The 25,334-nt window shown below is 37.9% G+C and overlaps 1 protein-coding gene across 6 annotated transcripts; it reads right to left on the minus strand.

The window, feature by feature from the left end:
- Positions 1-15,143: 15,143 nt before the first annotated feature.
- Positions 15,144-22,789, minus strand: LOC148877728 (ADP/ATP translocase 1, mitochondrial-like). 6 transcript variants are annotated; one of them, XM_088942972.1, is made up of 5 exons: positions 22,049-22,104; positions 21,853-21,898; positions 16,284-16,779; positions 15,791-16,162; positions 15,144-15,677 (listed from the first exon to the last, which is right to left on the minus strand). In XM_088942972.1, the coding sequence occupies exons 3-5, from the start codon at positions 16,755-16,757 to the stop codon at positions 15,378-15,380; spliced, it is 1,146 nt and encodes a 381-aa protein (XP_088799098.1). In that variant the 5' UTR covers positions 16,758-16,779; positions 21,853-21,898; positions 22,049-22,104; the 3' UTR covers positions 15,144-15,377. The 6 variants fall into 6 exon arrangements, with proteins under 6 accessions (XP_088799098.1, XP_088799129.1, XP_088799093.1 ...); XM_088943003.1 differs by lacking the exons at positions 21,853-21,898; positions 22,049-22,104 and adding an exon at positions 22,518-22,789; XM_088942967.1 differs by lacking the exon at positions 21,853-21,898 and having other exon boundaries at positions 22,049-22,183.
- Between the last annotated feature and the right edge of the window lie 2,545 nt (positions 22,790-25,334).

The raw sequence follows: 25,334 nt of genomic DNA on the forward strand, positions 1-25,334 counted from the left end.
CCAGGCACCACCTTAATCAAAATTTCTTAATGCAAATAAATGATCCAATATTAAGGTAATGATGTGAGCGAGGGAATGATATATTATATATCTTGGCTGGTAAATCAATTGACGCTAGCACGCCAAGTGGCCTGATCGATCGATAATCTGAGGTTGCTCATGTACAGTTGCTTAGTCTCATCAGTCCTCCAAGGATATCTATCTTGCAGTTGCTATGATGTTGAACCTTCTCCGCAGTTTATTTTTAACAATTAAAGTTGGATTATTACCAAATTACAAGTTAAAAGTGTAGTTTGCCAATTCTTATTGACTGAGAATCGATAGTCCCGATTAGGGTCTGGTTTGAAACTGGTTTTGCTACTTTATCCGTCGAGATCTATCCATTGACAGTACCATATCTAGTGTTGGTGTTGCATTGTTCCTTCTATTTGACACAATCCATCTAATTTCCTCCTATCTCTCGATTCTCTTGCATTTCGAAACGATGCAAATAAGTGTAAATTTAAATATATAGAGTGTAAAACAGTTCGTATAAATTATAAAATTGGGTTGGTTTTGCATCAATAAGTTTATATTTTCATCAAAATACTTTTTTCGGATGAAGTATAAATACAAATATATACAATACAAATACATATAAAATACAAAATTTTGCACTGTATATATTTGCATTTGTATTCCTTTCAAACTGAGCTAATGAATGCAAATACAAATTTCAATAAAGCATATGACTGTTTTTGTCAAAAGCCCAATTGAATACAAATTTACTTCTTTTTTATTGATATACTTTTACATCTCATTATTGATGTAAATATATATTGAAAAATATATTTTCTTCCATTACAAAAGTGAATCAAAGTGCAAATTTACCCCTAATCAGGATTTACACTATATTTGGATGGTATCAAACGCAGCCTCAATGTCATAATATGTGAGAGGACCACTTACATATACACCAATAAGTCACTTCATTTAATTCAATGTGGGGCCATGACAATAAATCAAAGGCTTTCATTTATTTGTTTCAGCCCATAATCCTTTTCCTACCTCCATTCTATTTCAAATAAGGGAGAGTGGATAGGCTGAGTTTGACGAGTATTTAAGTCTATGGGCCAATCATTTTGTTCAATGCCACCCATAAATGCATATAAGATATTGAGTAGGTATTTGGCACCAATACTTTTTACAAGCATCCCATTTTACAAGTGAGTTCTGATTCACAATTTTTATATCTTTTTTTTTTTTTTTGTAAAACACAAAAAAATAGGATGCAGGCTGATTAAGCTTTTAAAGTGATTTAGTTTAATATTATAATATATTAATATATTTATAATGACAATTATGTGACATCTAGTTAATTTTTTTTCGAATTTCGATGTACCATGTCATCAAGGCAATTTAGAATCGCCAAGACAATACAAAAAACATCAATTTGACATTTCAAGAAATCCCTCATTTCTTGAATCTCAAAACTAATTATTACAAAAATGTTTTCTGAGAGACAGGCTTGCTAAATGTGATTTTCTCGCCGATTCCATTTATTTATTGATGTAGTAGTGCACATGACACAACAACAGAAACAGAATGCCTGTGAAACACACCGTGCCATATACCCATTAAGTGGTGCGGCTTGGGTACATGCACCTAATTCTTAAAAATTTTATTATTTAATTATTTTAACATAAAGAACAAATAAGAGACAATGAGACATCAATCATGGTTATCTTCTTGTACGTGTGATGATGATACATTATACTAGTAGACTTGTTTTAGATAGAAAATAACAGACGTCATGGTCAAAACCATCAGTTTTCAAAGCCGATTAAGTAAATCAATTGCAACTATAGAAGTGTTTTAGTAAAATGTAAACTACAACTAGGTTTTAGTAAATCCATTTCAATTATAGAGTTGGGATCTGCTCACAACAAAAGTTGTAAGTTGTCCTAACACAGTTCGAACATGATCTGTATCCGCAGTATTGAAAGTCTGTCAAAAAACTTGACAGAAAGAGATGATGAAGGAGATATCCATGATTTCCCCTCAAGGATGTTGACCTTCTTTGCAGGCAACTGATATAGCAGCTCGAAGTCTTTCTTGGATTCCACCTGGCCAAGGCTATGTAAAGATCAATAATAGTGGAAGTTTTTTCACCTCTGGTGTTGCTGGTTTTGGTGTAGTGGCCCGAGACTCAAATGGGAAAGTGCTAGCTACTTCTTTTGGCTCATCCAAAGCCCACTCTTCCTTTCAAGCTGAAGCATTAGCTATCTTAAAAAGGGCTGGATTTGGCAGGGGCTCTTAACTCCCAAAATCTAGTTTTCGAAAGTGACTGCTCAAACGTGATCTCGGCTATCATCTCTGGAGATGCTAAGGAGCTAAAGATGTTGTGTTTCTGTGTTAGGATATTTTACAGGAAATTTATTCTTCTCCAGTGACTTGTAAATTTGTAAATTGGACTGCAAATAGGGTAGCTCATGAGTTGGCAAAAAAAGTGCTTGGAGGGTCGAGTTCTTTTATTTTTCAATGTCCCAACTAATTCGATTCAAAACTTTGCTGATAATGATCTATCTGATCCTTAACTGGTTCGGTTTCTTTGCTTTTAGTTAATACATCACTCTTTTCTACCAAAAAAAAAAAAAGAGTTAAGCTATTAGGTGAGGGGATAGGTTTTTATTCTTTAACATACCCACTCTCTCAAAAGCCTGGCATACCTTTTGCTGAATTTTTAATTAGGCTCAGTTTGGAAGGAGTACAAAAGACAAATATGTAGAGTAGAACATATTTGTATTTGTACTCCTTCCAAAATGAGCCGTATAATGGGGGTAGTGAGGATTGAACACTAGGCCATATGGTCAAACAGACTCTAACACCATTTTCAAGGAACTGTTCAACTTAAAAGCTTAAGCCCTTAGGTAAGGGACCTAGATAAGTTTTTATTAGGGATGGAAACAAGGCAGGTTCAGGGAGGGTTTTATAAGTTCTAGACCTTAATCACCTCCCTAGACCTTCTAACCCTTTACCCTCCAAAATCTATAGTGGGTTGGATTTTGAAAATCCAAACCCCTCTTGCACATGAAAATGCAAAACCCTCTCCAACCCTACCCTCATTACATTTAAGGGTGGGACAGGTGTAAGTTGGGTCTAGAACCTGTATCTAATTTCCTACTATTTCATGTTATATATCTATATTACTATTAAAAGTGCAAATGGTGAACATTTTTTTCTTGACTAAAATGTCCATATCTTTAAATTTGGTCCTCTAATTCAAAGGACATCTGAACTACTTCTTTTCACCTTATAGAATTCCCTCTCATTAAATCTTATGTTTAAGGTGTTAACTCTCATTTTCTATCATTAAAATTTTCTTCTTAACAAAAATACCACTATCTTTAAATTTAGTTCTTTTCTATTTCAAGGGCATTTGAACTACTACTTGAATTCCCTCTTATTAAATCTTATGTTTAATTTATTAACTCACATTCTTTCTCATTAAATCCTACATCTAAAGTATTATTTTCTCACCAATAAATTATATTAATTAGATCTAAATTCAAAATTTTAAAAATGATCATATTTTTTTAATTGACCCAAGAATAGAACTATTCATTTGTCTAAGTAATTCATAAGACATTCAAACATTTAGGTCAAATGGATCAACCCATTATATCATAATTAAATGTCAAAAAATTTAAATAAAAAAATAAATACAAACATTACAAAATCAAAAAATCTATAAAACAATTTGAGCACATTTCTAATATTTTCTATTAATCATATTAAAGAAAAATAATTGTTATGAATAAGACTTGTTTTATTGATGAAGGAAATGAAATGCAAAATTTAAAACCACCTTCATCCATAGGTTATTACAATTGGTAAGAATTTTGCACCCAAACTTAGCAAGGCAAGATGGGTTGACCCAGATAAGGTTCTTGAGTCCAAGACCCCCCCCCCCCCAAGTTTTGGGGCTACACACTCTCTTCCAATTAACAAGATGAATTAGCTTTCTATTATTTTCTTTAGACAAATAAATCTCTTTGAGTCTTGTCTAGGTCATTGATGGTACTATTTGGGATTTGAAAAAAAAAAAAACTCATTATAAATTGGGGCATCTTATTTTTTGTGGTGTTCGCTAATAAACATGCTTTTTGTATGTCCGGTAATTTTATTTGCAATGGGAGATACGGATCTAATGTGGTGTTGAGATGGCATCCTGTGAAAGATGTGTTGTATAACATATGCAAGAGATCTGGACTCAGAGGAAATCATAAAACCTTTTTCACTATAAGCATGAAGTTCAACTCCACATCGGAAATTTCCCCACAAGTTTAAAGGCTTGTTCGTTGGCATTGAAGTCTGACATCTAAATGACTCTAAAACTATAATAATTATTTATAGAAGTGTATTAGAGTTGGTGAACTTTTCTTTGCTATTTAAGTCTAAATGTAGAGAATGTTGTTCTAAAATCTAAGTGATGAGTTTTAGAAAATAAAAATTGACTATTTTAACCCTAGATACGAGAAAGCTAGTTTGACTTTTGACAAACTAATTACCAATTAACTAAATGAATATAAAATAACTAAAATAATAATAATAATTGTTATTATTATTAATTACAAAATTATTTTTAATAAATCAAATATTTACTAATTAATTGTTAATTAATATATTTTAAGATACATAATTAAATAATTTTTAACTAATGAATTAAATAATAAATAATAATTATGTATTTAATATTTAATTAATTAAAATAATGAAATAATAAATAATTGAACAAATAATAAAATAAGTAAACATGTAATTAAATAATTCATAGATAATTAATAAAATAAAACAATAGCAATTTCTAATTATTATTATGATGATGATGATGATGATTATGTCATAATCATCAAGGTTTACAAATCGTCAAACCATTCAGCCCAAAAACTGATGAGGGCATCTGTTCCATCTCACTCTGATTTTCCCCTAAAGTCAACAATCCACGGACCCAAGCGATAAAATTATTGACCAGTTCAGGCCAAATTTTTATTTTGAAATATTTTAAAAGATTACCATGGGTGATTAGTCAAACCATTGACTCGAAAATTCTTTTAAGAATATGTAAATTTGTATAACTTTCCCTTTTCTGTTTGATTTCCTGCCTCATGAATCTAATTTTACAAAAGAAAAAGAAAGCATAGCCCGAGTGAGATTTTTTTTTCTTTGGTTTCTATCTTAGATGAACCCTAGCAATCATGTATTACTTTGTTAATTATCCAAGGTTAATTTATTGTGTTCATGTGTTGAGTTTTATTACCAAGTCTTCTTACCAACTGTGAGCACCCAAAATAAATTCCTACGCTCAATAAGGGACCAGTCTTGCTCTTTTTGTTAAAAGAAGTAAATGACATAACTACTTCTTTACTTCCAGAAAATCATTTAATACATGTAGCCATAGAAGGGATATTGTTCTGGATGTCAGCAGTACTTTCTTACATGCAGATAAGTCATATTATGAGCTAGCTGATTCTGAGATCTATTTACATGTATAATATTAAATTACATAAGTAAAATAGTTGATCAAGTATAATATATATTCCAAACAAGTCTTGTGTAACCAGACTTCCTGTATCAGAATGAAGTATTGAGTTCACAACTGATAAACAGAGTCACCAACTATGGACTGAGAGAACATCATAAAATTATACGCTTCTCTCTCTCTTTGAGACCATTCCAATACCTATATTTTCTTTGTGATAATATTATTTAATTTTAGATCCACTAATTATCTAGTATTTATACTTAGTTTGAATATTTATTTATTTTAATTAATTAAATCATGTTTAATTTGTAATTTAAAAGTGATGTTGTTCGATTTGAGGTGTCTCGAATCAAGATCGCAATTGGATAATTCTTCCAAATGGCAAAGTCAAGGTGAAAGGACAAAGCCGCACAGTAAAATCTAAAACAAGAAAGTGATCAAAGGCCCGAGGAACTGTTCCCCGGGTAGGCACTTCGACGCTCAAGTCAGTAATGGAAGATGGGTGATTGGGCCGAGCAGTTGAGAGAAACATGATGGTCTGAGTAGAGGTAGTGTAATAGTATGGAGGCTGAAGAGTCAAAAGTCCCTTACCTCGAGTGGGGTTACCAATTTATAGTCGAGGATCCATGTCCTATTCGGATGAGGCTTCCAGGGTTGTCGGGATGAGGTTGTCCGCTGAGGTCTTCAAGATGAGTCTTGATCCCCGACGGAACTATCCTCCTTATCCGTACAGGGCTCCTCTTTCTTGGTCGCATTTATCCATTCTACGTGGTGCCATTGTGGCCAAAGAGATAAGACGGTCGCAGAGGTGACATGTGGCACCTAGGGCTAGCTCAACCATAATCCGAACACCACTCCCCCAATTTCAAAGTCGATGATTGTAATGCTTGGTTGTGGTGTGGTGTAGAAGAGCTCTGAGGTCTTTGGTTGAGGAACTCCTTGAAGTGTATTATTCCGAGCTGAATGACTTGGGGTGCAACAATTGGATCTTATGTCGAGAAGGTGCATTCAGCCAAAAAGTCGGACAAGGCCTAGGCTTTGATGGCAAGCTGAGGTGCATAGTCGATGTCAAACTCACTCAGCTCCACACTCCACTTGACTAGGTAGCCAGATGCTTCCGACCTCTACAGAACTTGCTTGAGAGGTTGGTCGGTAAAAACCCGGACGTTGTGGGCTTGGAAGTATGACCTAAGCTTTCTTGCCAAGGTGACTAGAGCCAGGGCAACCTTTTCCAAATTCAAATACCGAGCTTTGGCACCAGTGACAACTTTGTTGGTGTAGTAAATCGGCTTTTGTGTTTGGTCTTCTTCTTTCACCAAGACCGAGTTGACCACCTCATCTCCAGTTGAGAGGTAGAGGAGTAGTATGTCCCCAAGGCTTAACTTTGTGAGAAGAGGCAACGAGCTCATGTACCTTTTTAGCTTCTGGAAGGACCGTTCACACTCTTCGGTCCACTAGAAGTCTTTCATCTTCTTGAGGGCCTTGAAAAAGGGCAGGCACTGGTCTACAGACTTTGACATGAATTTTCTGAGGGCGGCTACTCGTCTAGTGAAGCAGTCCACTTCTTTGTGGATCTGAGGTGATTGCATGTCGAGGATGGCCTTGATCTTTTCTGGATTGGCTTCAGTCCCCCTTTGCATGACCATGAACCCTAGGAATTTGTCGGAGCTAACCCCGAAGGCACATTTCGTCGGGTTCAGTTTCATTCGATATTTCCTAAGGGAGCCAAAGACTTCCTTGAGATCGGCTAGATGTTGCTCGACCTTCTTGCTTTTCACTAGCATGTCATTTACGTATGCCTTCACATTGCGACCAAGCTGGTCCTTGAAAATTTGATTCACCAGTCATTGATAGGTAGTGCCGACATTCTTCAAACCGAAGGGCATTACTCTATAGTAGACCTATTCATGGGTCGGGTAGCCCGACGGGCTAGCCCGATCCTCAGACTGGCTTGCGCTTAGATATTAGCCTGTGGGCTTGACCTCGGGCCTAAAAGCCCAAGCTTGACTGTTTTATGTGCCGGGCTCAAGATTTTCCATAATAGCTTTTGAACCCTAAATTCCTAAACCGAACCCTTCTCATATTTCATTCTTTCTAACTCTCAACTCTAATCAGTGCCACCATTAATCAACGTAAGTTCGTTCTCATTTCCGTATTTTCATTCTCCACTCTTCCTTTACTGGCGTTGGAACCATCATTATTGAATCGTATGTCACTGACATCCTGCTTGGGAATACCAGTGAAGACAACCTCTGCTGCAACTTACAATCACTCATGGTGAGTCCACTACAACTTACAATCACTCGCTCAAATTGTTGAAAACTTAGTCAGATAGAACTAAACATTGTTGTGAGTCTCGTGACAACCTCCACTTTTTTATCTGTGATGGCTTTTCCTTTTCTTGGATTTCTCTTGTGGGTCTAATTGATATCCATTGTTGATCGCAACCCAAAAGAAAAAAGGGAAAAAGATCTGATCACCTCTGAATCTTGGTTCGACTACGGACTACCAATGATTTTGCTTGAGTCCATGGTGATGTAAAGAAGAAGAATGCGACACCTTGTTTTCCAAGAAAATTTGTTCCATCGATCTACCAATACCAGAACTCTTTGTTTGCCTTATTCTGTCACCATTACCCCATTATCTTTTTTTCTCTTTTTATTTTTATTTTAACTACATACACCAATGTGAATTCTATTTGCATCTGGTTTTTTCTCCGCGCCCAATGCTTGTGTGTAATTTCAAAACAGGAAGGCATTACTCAACTCTAGTTATTTTTAATGGTCCACTAGATGATGATGAAAAAGAAAAACAAGTTTTACCTCTTTCTCTCTTCCTTGATGCTTTAATTTAGTTGTAGATGAACAATAGATGATTGTATTCCCTTTGCATTGAGCAACAAAGTTGTATACACAGTCAGACTTCGAGCTCAGGCCTGAAAAAATCATGTTAATGAAGAGTAAATGCCCAACCTGGCCTGGCCCATGAATAGGTCTACTCTGTAGCAGTATAGTCCTCAGTTTGTGATGAAGGCAATTTTCTCCTGATTGTCCAAATGCATTTGGATTTGGTTGTAGCTCGAGAACGCATCCATGAAGCTCAGGAGTTTGCGCCCTGCTATTGCGTCGATGAGCTGGTCGATCCTCAGGAGGGGGAAGCTATCTTTCGAACATTCCTTGTTTAGATCGGTGAAGTTGATGCTGATTCACCACTTCCCATTGGCCTTCTTGACCATTACCACATTTGCTATCCAGTCCAGGTACTCTACTTCTCAGATGAAGTCAACATTGAACAACTTCTGCACCTCCTCGTTGATCACTTGCCACCGTTCAGAGGTGAAGCTCCTCTTTTTCTGCCTGATAGGTCAGTAGCACAGGTTGGCATTGAGGAGGTGGGTGATGACCTTGGGGTCAGTAGCACAGGTTGCCACCGACCAAGCAAATACATCAGCGTTGTCCTTCAGCAATTGGATGATGTCCTCCCAGAGACGGTTTTCTAGGAGGGATCTGACTTGGACCGTCTTCTCAGGGTCTTCTTCAGAGAACAGCACCTGGATGAGGTCTTTAACAAGTTGGCCACGTTGTGTCCTTAGCTTATCCCTCAAGTCTATGTTTTCTATGCTAAGGGTCTCTATGGCATGAGGTTTTCCTCGGCAGGCTATCAGGTAGCATTGTCGTACAGTTTTCTGGTTTCCGTGGGCAACTCCTATTCCGTATGGTGTTAGAAATTTGACCTCCAGGTGGTATGTGGAAATCGAGGCTCGTAGAGCATTCAGGGTTGGCTGGTCGAGGATGGCATTGTATGGAGAGAAGAATCGGACAATGATGAAGTTGGCCATCACTGTTTGGGTGATGTCGCCATCTCCGATGATCAAGGGTAGTGTGATCTTTCCTTGCAGCATGAGGGAGTCTCCTGAAAAACCAACCAGGTGGGTGTTGACCGAGTTTAGGCAATCCTTATTGATGTCAAACTATTCAAAAGCTTCCTTGAAGAGTATGTTGGTGGAGCTTACCAAGATATGCCGCACTTCAAAGTTTGCTACCTCGGCTGTTATCACAAGGGCAGCGTCATGTGGCGTCTGAATCCCCCTGAGGTCGTCCTCAGTGAAGGTGATCTAGTCGTCTTGTCGTTGCCTCTTTTGCTCATTGTCTTTGACTTTATGTAGTTGTGCATATGCCTTGTGGGCCAAGTTGTTGTCCCCTTCGGATGCCATTCCGCCAGAGATTACTACGATGACTCCGATAGAGGGAGATCGGGCTGGAGGTCCATCAGGTCAATGTGTTTCCTCCTTAGGCTTATGCTCTTGATGCCCATGAACCCGCCAAGGTACCCACGTTTGACGAAGTCTTCGATGTGGTGGTGTAGATCACGACACTTGTCTATCTCATGGCCGTAGTCGCGGTGGAAGTCACAGTACTTGTCTTGGCTTCTCTTGTTGTTCTGGGACTTCATCTTTTCGGGCCATCTGATGAAGCTTCGGTCACATATCTGCATCAATATGTTGGATCATGGTGCGTTCAGGGGTGTGAAGTTCCTATAGATTGGCGGCGGGGTCCTCGGTCTTTGGTCGGATCTCTGGTCCTGTCGCTTGCCTTCTTGTTTCGGCCTGCGTTCATTATGGTCTCTCCTCTTTCGGTCATGTTGTCCTTCATCATTCTTCTGTTGCTCTTGCGCCTCTTTGGCATTCAAGTACTTTTGTGCATGCTTCATTAGTGCGGCTAGATCTGGAGGAGGGTTCTTCAATAGTGAGAAGTTGAAGGCGAAATAATGCAAGCCATTCATGATGGCTGTGACTACCACGAACTGGTTCAAGGCATGGACTTGTAGGGCCTCAGTGTTAAACCTTGCCAAGTACTCTCTAAGGGTCTCTTCCTCTACCACACCTGCATGAGGTTGGCTGAGGTGTTCCAATGTCTCTGGATGGCTGTGAATTGTGCTAGGAATTGGCTCTCCAGCTGTGGCCAAGAAGAGATGGGGCACGGAGGAACTCCTTTGAGGGTGGTGACGAAATCCTTATACATCAAACCCTTGAACGAGCCATGCAGCATCATAAGGACTTTGAAGCCACGTGGTCATTGGGGTCTGTAGCTCCATCGTACTTCTCGAATTGCAGGGGTCATCAGCTGGCGGGAGGGAGTTCGCCCACAATTTCTTGGATGAAGACAGACTCCTTGATGGGCTGGTTGAAGGGTTCCATGGGCTGAACTATAGGAGGAGCTGCGCTTTTGTCATCTTGATTGCGCTCTAGTTCGGCTAGGTGTTGTTTGAGATCCATGATCTCCGCATCCTTGTTGTCCAGGGTTGCATGCATGGACCTTTCTCCTTTGGGCATAATGGGGCAGTCTCTAACCGAGTTGGACTTAGCAATGGAGATTGGTTGCTGTTGTGGATGACGACCGAGCCTTTCTTTTGTAGGAACCTAGGCAGAGCGGTGTGTCTTGTTGCAATCATCACGTGCACGGGATCGGGTTGGAGAATCTGATCTTCTTGATGACTACTGCCTTTATTGGTTAGATCGTGTCATATGCCTATCCAAGTGGTGCTTTTTGGGGTCCTTAGGATGAGGATCTTAAGTGTCTGGAAGGGAGGAGGGATGGTTTGAGGTGCTTGTATTGGCTTTCCCAGCGTTTACATCATCCCGAGATGGGGGTTGACCTATAGAGCGATTGGATGCATTTCTTGGCATGATTCTTGATTGCGCATTGAGAAATTTGGGGATGATTTTTCGTACGTATTCCCACAGATGGCGCCAATCTGATGTTGTTCGATCTAAGGTGTCTCGAACCAAGGTCGCAATCAGATAATCCTTCCAACTGGTGAAGCCGAGGTGGAAGAACGAAGCCACGAAATAAGATCTGAAACAAGAAAGTGATCAGAGGCTCGAGGAGTTGTTCCTGGGGTAGGCACTTTGACGCTCAAGTCAATAATGGAAGATGGGTGATCGTGCTGAGCAGTTGAGAGAAACATGCTAGTCTAAGTAGAGGCAGAGTAACGGTATGAAGGTTGAAGAGTCAAAAGTCCCTTACCTCAAGCAGGGGTTACCTATTTATAGTCGAGGATCCGTGTCCTACTCGGAAGAGGCTTCTGGGGTTGTCGAGATGAGGTTGTTCGTTGAGGTATTTAGGATGAGTCCTGATCCCCGGTGGGCTTTCCTCCTTATCCATACGGGGCTCCTCTTTCTTGGTCACGATTATCCATCCTACGTGGTGCCGTCGTGGCCGAAGAGATAAGATGACTGCGGAGGTGACACATGGCACTCGGGGCCAACTCAACCATAACCCAAAAAAAAGTTTTTATAGTTACTCTTTTGTTTAAATTAGGAAATTTAAAAGTCTTTATTTTTAAGTAATTGCTCTTTTATTTACAAAGTTAACTTAATTTACATTATAAATTTTAAGAAGTTATATAGTCATTTCTTAAGTTAAGATTAGTCATTTTGATAATATACAAAGTAAAAATAATAAATATAGAATAGTTAATTTATAATTTAGAATACAATGATTGCATAGGATTTGTGTCTTGGACTCTTGATTGATTTATTATTAATAAAGTTATTGTATAATATATATATATATATATATATATATATATATATATAGACCTATTCACAGGCTAGGCTTTGAGCCTAACTTTATACTATGTCAAGCTTGGGCTTTGGGCCGAGTTCATTCAAAATTTGGCAAAAGCCAAGCCCGAGCCCAGCCCATGAACAGGTCTAAATATATACATGCAAGGGAATGTTGATTTTAATGCATTTCTTCATATGAACTATTTGAGTTTGTATCTCTTATGTATTTGTATTTTATTCATAGTTATTTCAGCTTTATATTTGTAGTTATTAATGTGTATGTGAGATTTATAAGAGTTTTCTATTCTTAAATTGTAAGATTTCTAGTCTCTCCCCCATCATTTAGACTCTACTCTATTTGTTTGCAATTTAAATGTAAACGAGATACACATTTTGCATCCAATCCATTTATGCGTGTTTTTCATTTGTAATTATGATTTGCAGTCCTACCTAATGCAAAATTTATACTTTTCTCATTTACACAGTTCAAATTTTGCATCTTAAAAACTGATGCAAAATTTGCACAATCTTCTTCCTTCTAGGGGTGCTCATGGTTTGGTTAACTAAACTATGACCAATATTTTGAAACTAAACTGAACTGGTCGGTTTTCTAAAAACTCAAACTGAAATGAATGGAAGAAGTAGCTAATTAATCGTTTAACCAGTTAACCGCTTATCGGTTTTTGGTTTTTAATTACAATGTAATTTTCATTTAAACAAAAAAATCTATTGCAACCAAAAGCTTATAATCATGGAATCTAAATCCTTTTTGATGGGCCATTTGGCATTAAGTTATAGATTAATGCAATTAACTAATTATATTATTAGAAAATTGTTTAAGAGATTTATTTATAAATTAAAACACCAAAGTATTACTCTTATCTTCATATAAAGTGATGATGTGCTATCTGCTCACTCCCTTGTGTTTGTGACTAGGCCTGAACCAAGTTTTGATCTGGCAATGCCGAGCTATACTGTCGAGCTGGTAACTATAAGTCCGAGTTGAGAATGATTGCAAAAGGGGAAGAGTTAGAGTGCTTGGGTAGGTTTTACCTAGGAAGACACTTCGTGCTTAAATCAGTAAGAAGATTTTAGTGAGGATATGTGAGAGAGTTCAAGAGCTTTTGTGCGCATACCTTTCAGAGTGATCCTAGGATCTTTTTATATCTATCTGAGGTTTAGGTGCCATCAGGCAACGTCTTTAAGTCTCCTATGGAATTGTTTCCGCCGTTTGGGGTGTGTTGGACTGTCAGTTGATAGATTCGTGTGGTGGTTATAGGTCGCCTACAGGTCTTGTGGTGGGCGGTTCGGCGAATTGTTCCCAAGGTTGAGGTAATGGTGTTCGTGAGGGCGTGATATGCAAAACGGTTTTGGCCGAGTTGGTGTTGTCGGCGTGCCGAGCTCGCCCCAACTCGGTTGCATGCCTGATGTCGGTTGCCACGTATTGGTCTGTTGAACTGCCTTGCTGAGTTGGATGTTGTATTGCCAACAACGTCCACATGTCGGTAGTTGCGTGGGATGACCAAAATGCCCCTCATCATAAAGAAAAATAAAAAAAAAATAAAAGAGAAAGGGAAAATACAAATACAATTACAATAAACAATAGATTTTCAAAAATAAAAGGAAAAAAGTTAAACAAAATTAGAGAAAAATAAAAAAAGAGGAGGATGGTGTTCTATACCTTATTGAGAGAAAACTAAGGCACTGTTTGGATAGACTTCTATTTTGTACTTTTAAAAATATCAAAGTATAAAATACATAAATACTTTTACTTTAGTATTTGGGTAAAAGATATTGAAAAATATACTTTCCAAAACAAAAGTGTCATTTTTTGTTTGGCAAAAGCATGTCCATTTGTACTTCTAGTGACGGTTTTTTATGAATTCGAGATTTGAGATCGGAGACAGTAGTCCAACTCTAGTTGCGATGAGCGTGGTTGGGTCGATAGCTTTATCGAAGGGTGGTCACACATGACCACCCATTTGCAAAAAAAAAAAGCATAATTTTGTCAAAAGCACGAAGTATAAAAAACTGACCTCGTGCTTTTGGGGTTTTTCATAATTTTAAGTGTGAAAGAAAAAGGTATAAAGTACATAATAAAAATATTATGTCATGTTTTTCATAAAGTCTATTCAAACAGCGCCTAAATTGCCTGAGAGGAGTGTGGACTTTGGTAAATAGTCACTGGCATTCGGCGAGGCAGTGACACATTGTAGATTTGTGGTGGCATACTGGCACTAGAGAGCAAGAGCCAAGATGTCAGAACTAAAGGAAACTGAAGAGAAATGGAGATGGAGCGAGAGTAGGATGGTGTTTTTGCCATTTTGATTTCATTCTAAGGAGTTGATTTTTCTTGAATGGATTTGGTTGGTGAGCATTGGAAGAAGGGTGAAGGCATGGAAAAAATGAATAATAACAATTTGAAATGGGAGTTGCCGAATTGGGTAGGGGAATTTGGCGATTTTTTTTCTCGAAGCCTGATAAGGCAAAGATTTTAATTAGTGCTCAGATACAATCATGAATAATACAACCCTCAAGAAAGGATGGATGGAGTTCTTAGACCAGGTATGCTTCAATGAAATAGATAAAGCATAACCAGCCAGTAAATTGACAGCCTTATGTGTAGATCTAGGAGCAAAAAAAACTGAGCACTGGGAGAATGAAGAAATAAGAGCTCTGCAATCAGCAAGGATCTTCTGAATCCGCCATGGAGAATTTGAATGAATGTAAAAGAGTGGGAATATTGGCGACTTGGGGTTGGAAATATTGAGTAAATGAATAGGGTAGCCAGAAAGGGTAGCTGACTAATTTATTATACATATACCGGTCAGTTCAGTTAACCACCATCCACCAATTCATAGACTAACAAAAACCGATCAATTTGGCTACCCAGATTTTTCAGTTCGATTTTTTTTAATTCCACTAAAATGCAGAATTCTGTAAATTGTAAGACCGTATTTTATCGAATTCCACATATAAGGTGTGGAACACTTCACCCGAGTTTCGATGCAAAGAAGAAAAAGACAACTGAGAACTATCATACGGCTCAGATGAAAGCTAATATCTTTCTGTATATTCAAGCATCTAATTACCTAGTCCAACTGGTAAGTCATTAGTCAATAGTCATCCACTATAAATGCAAAATACCAAAATAGCTTCAGTCTTGAAAAACAAAAGCTGCTCAAATTATTCAAAACTCCAAAAAAGGGAAAACAACTACTATTGTTCTTCATCGTCATCATCAAGCCACTGTGACTACATCTACCTCCACACCCAGTGACCAAGTTATCCACCACCACCGGATCCATACTTCTTCCCGAATACAAGCACTTGCAGCTTGTCATAACCGGCCAACACACCAGCACCAGCAACGGCTCGCAGGATGTTTGCACCTGCTCCCTTGAAGAGGGATTTGGCACCTTCATTCTTAAGGATCTGAGAAAATGCATCGAATGAGCTCTTGTACTTGACTGCTTCTCCTGAGGTCATCATCATCCTTCTTCGGACAGTATCAATTGGATAAGAAGCCAACCCAGCACCTATGGTGATACCCCATCCCAGTAGGAAACTTGCCAAGAAACTATCCTGCACTCATAAAAAAATGACATGACTGAATTGTCACAAACATAATATACAGAGAATTTTGTAATACTTCCTAGCATTCTGTTATAAACTTTCTATTTTATGATTTAACTGACCTGCAATTGATCAGTTAGCACCACTGGCTTAAGAGAATCATACATTCCAAAGTAGAGTCCACGATATACAATAATCCCAACACATGAGATGTTAAATCCGCGGTATAAGCCAACAAGCCCATCAGATTTAATGGTTTTCCTGTATACATCAATTAATCCATTGAATTGCCTTTCACCACCCTTCTTGGCAGCCTTGGCATCATTGGCAAGTCGTGTCCGGGCATAATCAAGGGAATAGACAAAAAGAAGCGATGAAGCACCAGCTGCACCTCCAGATGCCAAGTTTCCAGCAAACCACTTCCAGTAGCCATCCTTGTCTTTCTTAAAGTTGAACAACCTCTTGAAGTAATCCTTAAAAGCAAAGTTCAGAGCCTGGCACATATACACAGGTTTGAATCATTAATAAGAAATTGCAAACCATGGATTTAACACCAGGTACACCCTCAAAAACAACTATCAATTGGTCTGTCAAGCATCATATTGGAGAACTAACCTGGGTGGGAAAGTATCTGATGACATTAGCAGTATTGCCTCTCCACAAGGAAATGAAGCCTTCATCCTTGATTGTTCTGCCAAAACAGTCACCAATTCCCTTGTAGGGTTCAGACAGCCGACCAGCCTTGATCATCTCATCCTGGTTTTGTATCAAGAGCTTTACGCGCTCAATTGGAGCAGCTGCTGTCTTGGAGACAGCAGCAGAAACTCCTCCCATGAGAAAATCAACCATAAATGCACCAACTCCCTTCTCTGACGGAGCTTGAGCATAGACAGGTGATAAACGCATAATAGACATGTTGCCTTGGTATGATGACAGCAGATGGCTCTGAAGGCCTCCATTCATGTATGCACCAGATATATAGTAGATGGTAGAATTTCTGGCCTGCAAGTTGGGGGAGAGCCTAGAGAAGAGGTAGGACTTCCCATGTATTTTATAGAATATAGATGAATGTTGTGATCCATCCGCCATTTTTGTAACAAAATGTGGTGACCTGAGAAAATACAACCAAATGAACACTAAAGATTGGATGAGAAGCCTTCATTGATGTTATATGTTTAAAATAGTTCTAACAATTTATTAAAGTTGAATTATGATTCGCATGTATTAAAATTCCTAGGCTCAATAGGTAGCTCATCTAAGATGCATAGTACCAAGCAAATAGTATAAATAATAAACATAAAATAAGGGAAGAAGTTGGCTCGCTAAGCACACACTTTGTAAACTACATTGTTTTTATCAATAAAACTCAAATAAAAAATAGGACATAAAACATATTTTGCAACTCCAAGATAAAAGAAGCAGGAACGTGCCAGAGATCCCCAGCACAAAAATGTTTGCTGAGGAAAGATCAAGAAGAACATGATTGGCAAAATAAAAGGAAAAAGACAATGAAAGAGCCATCATTGTTAACAATGTTAAAGTTCATATTTTCAGACAACTATCACCAGATGATCCACAGAAGATCCATTTATCCACTGAAGCAAAACAATTAACAATTTTCTGTGAACCTTTATGATCTTTCTTTGTTGCACCATAAAATACACTTGTTTTGGTAAATAAGAAATGGAAGGATAAAAGATCCACAATAGTTCAAAACTATAGTTTTCAAGGCGCCAAGGCGAGGCTAGGCGACGAGGCGCCTAGTCACCTAGGTGATGGATTTTTTTTATGTAGAAAACATAGATCCTCCCTAGGTACCATAACCATACATAATAATTGTTCATAATTTTCATAAGAAAAGTATAGAGTTCGTGTTAAAGTATAGAAAATCAACATATTAATGAGAAGAAGAAAAAGAAGGAGAACAACATTCAAAAAATATAGGGGCTGAACCCTTATTTTTGTTATAGTAAAAGACGAAAAAAAATAGTAGTAGAAAATGTGTTGATTAGACAAAACTTAAAGTTCTTCCTTACTTATTGGTTCAGGTTTTAAAGTTTTTGAGGGTTCAATACAGCATTTAGCAATGTTTGTATTGATTAAACCCTAAACAAATAAGAAAATAATAAAAAGAAATTAGTATATAAACACACAAAATGAATATTAGTTTAATACTGCCTATTTTATAATTATAATGTCAAAAAATAAAGAATAAAAAAGTATTTTATAATACATAGTAGAAAACTGCTTGGCAATTAGGCAAGGCGAGCCTCAAAGGGTGCCACGTTGCCTTAACAACTATGTTCAAAACACAAAAGTCATAGTACTCCCAGAAATCAGCCTTCTAGAATTCTATGCTCCAGATACAAATTCAATCAGCTCTGTGTTGATTAATGCTTGAGAGGCCCAGTTTAGCCGATCAAGCATTTTCCTAAAATCCCTGCTGCAACTATCTCGTAGAAGAAACAGTTACCAATGCAAATTCCAATAATTATTCTAGGAGAACATTGAATAAAAAAAGAGAGAATTAACAAGGATACCTCATTAATGGTGCCATGCCCCACACACGCATAGACATATACACACACAAAACACATTAAAATTCAGAGAAGAGATTTAGTTGAGCCCTAAGCTATGAAAAAATGCCTCGAATCTGTTGCCTTGAAATAGCAGTGCTAAACATTATACAAATTCCAATATTTGTTCAATTACAACACCTTATGAAGGATGCCCCGCCCTCCCCACCTTCTCCTTCCACACATACAAACTAAAGTTTAAAGAAGAAGATCCAGTTGGACCCTGACATGTGTAGAAATGCCTAAAATTGTTTCTTTTGACATGGCAGTGCTAAATATTGATTTACCAAAGTGCAACTCATCAAACTCAACTCCAAGATAAATGATCAATGAAACAGATAGGTGAAGAATCCCCATGCATCATCATAACACACCATACTCTCAACTTCAAAAGAATAAAAAGATGGCAATTAAAAGCTTTATTTTCCTTAGCATTTACATCAAAATCAATTAAAAGGGATAGAAAACATAGGATTTGGTTGTAAAGAGGGAAGAAAGAATATCCATTGTTTTCTTTACCATTTACATCAAAACAAAATAGAAGAGGCACTGTTTTTGAGAGATAAAGTAAACCATATTTCATTAGAAAATGAAACATACATGAAAGGATGTACAAAGCAAAGGGAGAGCCCCAAAGGTCTATATAGGAGGAAGTCTGTCACTATACAAAAACTCCAAAAGCACACCATATTTGGCTAGACCATCTGCTATGTGATTTAGTTCCCTAGGAATCCAAGCTAGTCTTGCGTTTAAGCAGTCCAGAGAGTCCCTAGCCTCTACCAGGTAGTGGATCAATCTCCAAGGTCCCCCCTCTTTGTCCCTTAACCATTTTATAGTATTTTCTTAATCATCTGCAATGATTAAGTTTTGAATTTCCAAGTTTTTTACTATTCTGATTCCTGTGCAAGCAGCCATCAGTTCAGCCTTGGTAGAGTCAGCCAATCTAATTGGATCACTGAAGGTCCAGCAGATGTTAACCTCTCTCATCCCTTAAAGTGCCTTCTATGCCAGCTGGGCCAGGATTGCCTGGCGCGCTTCCATCAAGGTTTAAAGTCATCACTCCTTCAGCGAGAACAGCAGGCTGTCTCTGGATCGCTTGTTGAGGGTGTGGGAGAAAAAGATATGTGTGAGCATTGTTAAGGTCATTGGCTGAGAGACCTTTAAACAGATCTGAATTAACAACCCAGAGGTTACAAAGGTAAGTGATATCTGAAATTAACTCTTTGAGGGGCCTGAATTTATTATCAAACAGATGTTTGTTTCTTTCCTCCCAAATGCCCCACATTACTGCATGAAGCACAGTTTTCCAATAGACTTTACCTCTTTTGCTTAGGCCTAAACCTTGCCACTGATGCAAGAAATCTATAATATGCTTAGAAATAACCCAATTAAATCCAGCCATTCTCAAGAAATAAAACCATATTTTTGAGTGAACTTGCAATGAAGAAGAATGTGATCAGCTCATTCACCTTCACTTAGACATAATAAGATAACACGAGGAGAGATAAAGAGTCTTCCTGGATTCTTTTTCTGTAGGAAGTCACATGTATTTATTCTCTGAAGATAAGCTTCCTAGACAAGGAAACAGACTCTTGAAGAGATATAACTGCACCAGATCTTGAAGGGGAGGAGGAATTTTGCTCACTTGCAATTAGAGCCTTGAACAGAGACTTGGAAGAAAATTCACCAATTGGGTGGAGAGTCCAGATTCGGGTGTTAAGGGAAGAGGGGGAGATGTAGACTTCTTTTAGGGTTTGAAATAAAGCAACTAAGTCAGATATCTCTGGGTCCCTTAGGGGTCTTCTGAGGTGTAGGTTCAAGGTGTTTTCAGTAGTGAGATCCGGAAGGCAGGAAAAAACAGTTGCTTCTTGGTCTAGGGAGAGGTTGAAGAGTCTAGGGAAAGAGGCAGCAAGGGTAGATTCTCCCCACCAAAGGTCTTTCAGAATTTTATTTTGAGAACCATTGCCAATTTTGTTTTCCGGGAATTAGTTGACCTTTTCCTGTTCAAACGGAGGTTGTTGTCCCACCCATTTGACCCATACTTGCCTTGAAATGGCAACAGTCCAAAGAGCATTGGATTCTTTAGGGAATCTCCAACGCCATTTACCCAAGAGAGAGGTATTTTTCTCAATGCCCAATTCCCAACCCTCCTTCACTCTTGCAAATTTGTTCCCAACTTATTAAATGACTTTTTTCTCCCCACCTCCTTCCCAAAGAAAGTTCCTTCGAAGTTTCTCAATCTAATTTCTAACTTTGGTCGGAATTTAGAAGACTAAAAGGAAGTAGACTGGCAGATTTGTTAAGGAGGCCTTTTAGAGAGCCTACCCCCCTTTTGATAGGTAGCACTTCTTCCAAGATGCTAACTTCTCACATTTCTCCACCACCGGCCCCCAAAAGTTTAAGGTTTTGGCATTCCTAGATAAGAAACAGGAAGGTTCTCAACTTTCTAACCCAACAAGGCTTTAAAGTTACTGAATTTAGGGCTACTATACCACTTTTGCAAAAGTTAACCCTCAAGTTAGTAATTAGCTCAAAGCACTCAATTACCCCTTTTGTGTTTGAGATGTAAACTAAAAAGGACCCAAGAACAAGATGATGTCATCAGCAAATTGTAAGTGGGAGATGTGGATCCTGTCTTTCCCCGCTTCAAAGCCTTTCACCAAATTTAGAAGATTGGCCTTTTGAAAGAGATGATTGAAAAGGTCCATCACCAAGGTGAAGAGAAAAGGGGAAAGCGGTCAGCCTAGTCTAAGACCCTGGCTAGCCTTGAAGTAGCCCTTAGATTCTCCATTTAGTAGAACTAAAAATCATGAGGAACCAATGCAGCCTTTAATCCAGTGGATCCATTTATCAACAAAGATTCTCATCCTCAAGCAATCTAAAATGCAGTCCCAGTCCACTTTGTCATAAGCTTTTTCAAGATCTAGTTTGACTAGGACCTCCTATTTCCCAGAAACTTTCTTGTCTTCCACACATCCATTTGCGATTAGAATGCAGAATGCTGTCCACTATTTGTCTTCCCTTCACAAATGCAAATTGGTTTGGGGAAATCAAGTCTCCTAGAACTTCTTTTAGCCTTCTTGCCAACACCTTAGCCAGAATTTTGTAAGTACAACCTATCAGACTTATTGGTCTAAAGTCCTTAACCTCCAAGACTCTCCTTTCTTTGGAATTAGAAGAGGCACTTTTAACTGTAAAAGAGATGGAAATAATAGCTGAAATATTTCAGCCAGAAAAAATATTACTCATTTTATGGAGAAACAAATGGAGATACAATGTAAACAAAAGAATAGACATAGTCAACATTGTAAGCCAAACAATGTCTTTTTCCCTGGTTGACACAATAAACCAACTACATACACTCAACACTACTAATAGATAGATCAAATATACCAATTGAGAGAAATATCAAAATGAAATTATTTTCCTAACACCACAGGTACACAACCCGTGCTGCTTTTAGTTGCTTCCCTTTTTTATCTGCATTTGTATATCTTCCACTAAAAGCATCAAATGTCTTTGGACAAAAGGGACGTGTTTGAGTAACTGAGGCAACTCCAATTGAATTCAGAACTAAAATTAATAAGTAACGATAATCAACATTATACCGTTGGTCTATTAAGACAGAAGATAACTAGAGACTAACCACCAAATCTGCAAACCAAAGCATAAAATAGCAAAGTATTACTTATCCAAAGCTCGGATCTACAGGAAACACTTGCAGAAGATAAAAGCACAGAAAGAGCACGTATAATCAAAAAGCCAATAGCCATAAGCTGCATCAGTGGGGAGAGAGAGAGAAACCTGTGAAGGTCGCCGGTCCACTCCCTCATATTTGGGAGAAGAACCGGAAGTCACTCATAAGAAGCAAAGGAGGCCATTAGGGTAAAACCAAAATTACCAAATCCCCTTGCCTACATTATCAAAATTACAACTTTGCCACTCCGGTCCAGTAAGTCCAGTCTATCCGTCTGTAGAGGAATCCATGTTTTGGTAAATTACAAGGATACCCTTAAAGAAATTTCATTAGCCTTCCTAATCCCTCGTTTTGTTTGTGAAAATTGTTGAAAAATGCAGAATGGCATTAATAGCAAATAGATACAACCAAAACAAACTTTGGAAAAAAAAAAAAAGAAAACTATCAGAAATATCAAAGGTCTTTTGTTCAGAAAATAATTCTCAAATCAGTGATGAAACTATGCCCTATAAAAAAAATATATATTTGGAAACACAAAGGAAAAGAGTCTAGTATTTATTTTTTTTCATCCTTCACCTGGTTCTGTTATTTAACTGAATTGGTAATAGGATCGTTGGCTACAGAGATGGAGAGAAATGGTGAAGCGTTTGCTACCAAGCTTGAACCGGATCTTGGTGAAGAAGATCGTTCCACCCTTCTTCAAGACCAACTCCGGTATTCTTCTCCCTAACAAAGACCCAAACAAAGCTGAACACGAGACAAGGAGGGGAACCTCATCCCTGTTCTCTTGCCAGAATACGGCGGCACCCAAGTGAAGGTCGGTGACAAAGTACCATGAGGAATGAAGGGTATATCTTGGGAACGTTTCATATGTCATTTGTCACTTGTTAGTAGTGACAGGGCTCTTTATGGGTTGGGTTAGGTCGGTTTATTAATAATTTTTCAATTGATTTGATCTAGTCGGGTTAACTGAAATTGAAACTGAAACAGACACTGTGTTAAGCAAAACCAATCTGATCGGTTTGGATCGGTTTCGTCTCTACTAGGTGGTAATTCAGTTGATGTTCAAGTGTTCATTTCTAGCTCTGCATTCCAAAAGAAATTGGCATTTCCTTAATGTTTTGTAACCCATCCATGGATCCAATTGTAGAGGGAGCAGAGTTTGAGGGGCTAAAGGGGGCGAACTAAGTTAGAAGTTATCAAGAAAATCGAAAATCAAATTGTACTAGAGAAAGAAGATTGAAATTTGTATATTTCAAGAAGCCTTCTAAATTTGGTGTAAAAGACCTTAGAAACTAGGATCCTTTGATTCTTTTCTTTAAACTTTTCCTAAAAATGCAATAAGCTATCATCTAAAAGATGAAAGGTGTAGGGAGTAGGACTAAGGATTCCTTGTCTTACAATACTTGCCATTAATGTCATTCCTAATTAGAAGACTAGAAATTAAGCTATGTTGTAATTAGAATGGAGACAACTTAGTTAATTAGGAACTAAGTAAGTTGTAACTAGTAATTAGGAACTAACAACTAAGTCGGGTCGGGTCGGGTTGATTTTCACACATGAAAAACCGAAAACGGACCGAATCATCGATTTATGCTTTTTTATAACCCGAAACCAACTGGTGCTAAAGAAAACCCAGCCTACTCGAATTGGGTTGGTTCGGGTTGGTCGGGTTGGGTTTTCTTATGAACAACCCTAAGTAGTGATCTAAATGCTGGATATAGAAACAGAATTCAGATTAATTGAACGCTTTTGTTGTGGAACCAATGACGTTCATGATAAAAGATGTGGGCCCCATATATTTAAATACTGGCATGAAACCATATCAATAAAGTAAAATCCAAAACAAAATTAAACAAGAAATTACATTTTTTACATTTACACTCCAATGCATTTGTACTATTACAAATAAATTTGCACCGCAATCAAACACAGGCTTAGTAAATGACTCAGTTTATGTCTCTTTTAGATGTAGTGTATGGAAATTTTTAAGAATGGGTAGTTCCGTTTTGAGACTTGAAATTCAAGCATTCTTGATTGCTAAAAAATGGTAAAATGTGATAAGATTTAAAAAAAGACAATTATCTAATGAGTAATGTTGGTCGTACATTCCCAGTTATTTGGGGTTTTAGGAGAGTAAATTGGATGTGGAGTGTTTTTTTAGAGAAAGTGACCGCTCTCAAACTTGAGATTTTATCATTATCAATTGTGATTTATGAATTGTAAATAAACCTTTTAATTTTTCATCTGAATCAATTATGATTTTATCAACTTTGATGTTGGCATGGGGGATTGATTATTCGAAATCACCATGGTGAGATATCGTAGCTCCATCCATCAAATTTCCTAGATACTAATCTATGACTCTTTAGGAAGGGATGGAATTGGCTTTAGATTTGCAGGTGTCGAGTGTAATTCAGCCCTTTTTGGAGGAATCATCTCCCGCTGCAGGAGATGTTTAGGAGGTTACAGGATGAAACGTGAGAGGACAAATAGAAGAAACTCCCACAACCAGCCAGCCAGCCACTGATTATCCATTTAAGAAATAAGAACTTATCTGCTGCTTTGCAACAGCTGCAGTTATATGCAACAGTCACTGAACCATCGACCGCCGTTGCAGAAGAGTGATCTGAGGCTGACACCCATCTTTTATGTCTACAACAGGCCTGTTTTTCTTTGCCTCACCATTATAGGATGAGTCATGATGTTTGAGAGTCAGCAACCTCTGTTCAGAGACGCTAATATCTTGCTTGCTATCTATTACTCTTTAACACCTCCACTTCTCTCAAAGGAATCACTTACAATCCATCTTTTTGGTTACTACTATAGATTTGGAGCCACTAGGCCAGTTTGGTTTGCAGGAATAGGGGTCTGTAATCAGTCATTCCAATTTCAATTATTTGGTTGGACAAAATTGGAATGTCATTCCCATTTCTGGTGGAATGCCATTCCCCCAATCACTTACGATACATTTCTATTTCTCATTCCAATTCCAGTTTGAACCAGACTATTAGAACAGCCATTCTGATTCTAATTCTGAGGGATTATGCGATTCCAATTTCCAACTATAAACCAAACAGGCCCTAAAATCAAGATGCTATCATGTTACCACTATACAACTTTCGTGGCGGGTCCATTACATCAAATCCAATTAATATAGAGGCAACAGTTTAAAGCTATAACTGTGGCGAGACTCCACAGTCCACAGATTTGGATGAGATGTCACTGGATTCCCAGAAATAAATCAAACAGTTGGACAAATTGGAGACAGAGAGCCGACCACATTTTCACTACTGTTTACTTTTTTTCGCACAAATTGGTAAAGCATGTATTAATCATTTAATCTTATAGCTGTTGGACTAATAATATCAAAATAAAACCAAGCCAATCATC

This window comes from Nelumbo lutea, chromosome 1 (genome assembly GCF_056320005.1).
Source record: "Nelumbo lutea isolate HS-2025 chromosome 1, American lotus-T2T, whole genome shotgun sequence".
In the NCBI taxonomy this organism is placed as follows: domain Eukaryota; kingdom Viridiplantae; phylum Streptophyta; class Magnoliopsida; order Proteales; family Nelumbonaceae; genus Nelumbo; species Nelumbo lutea.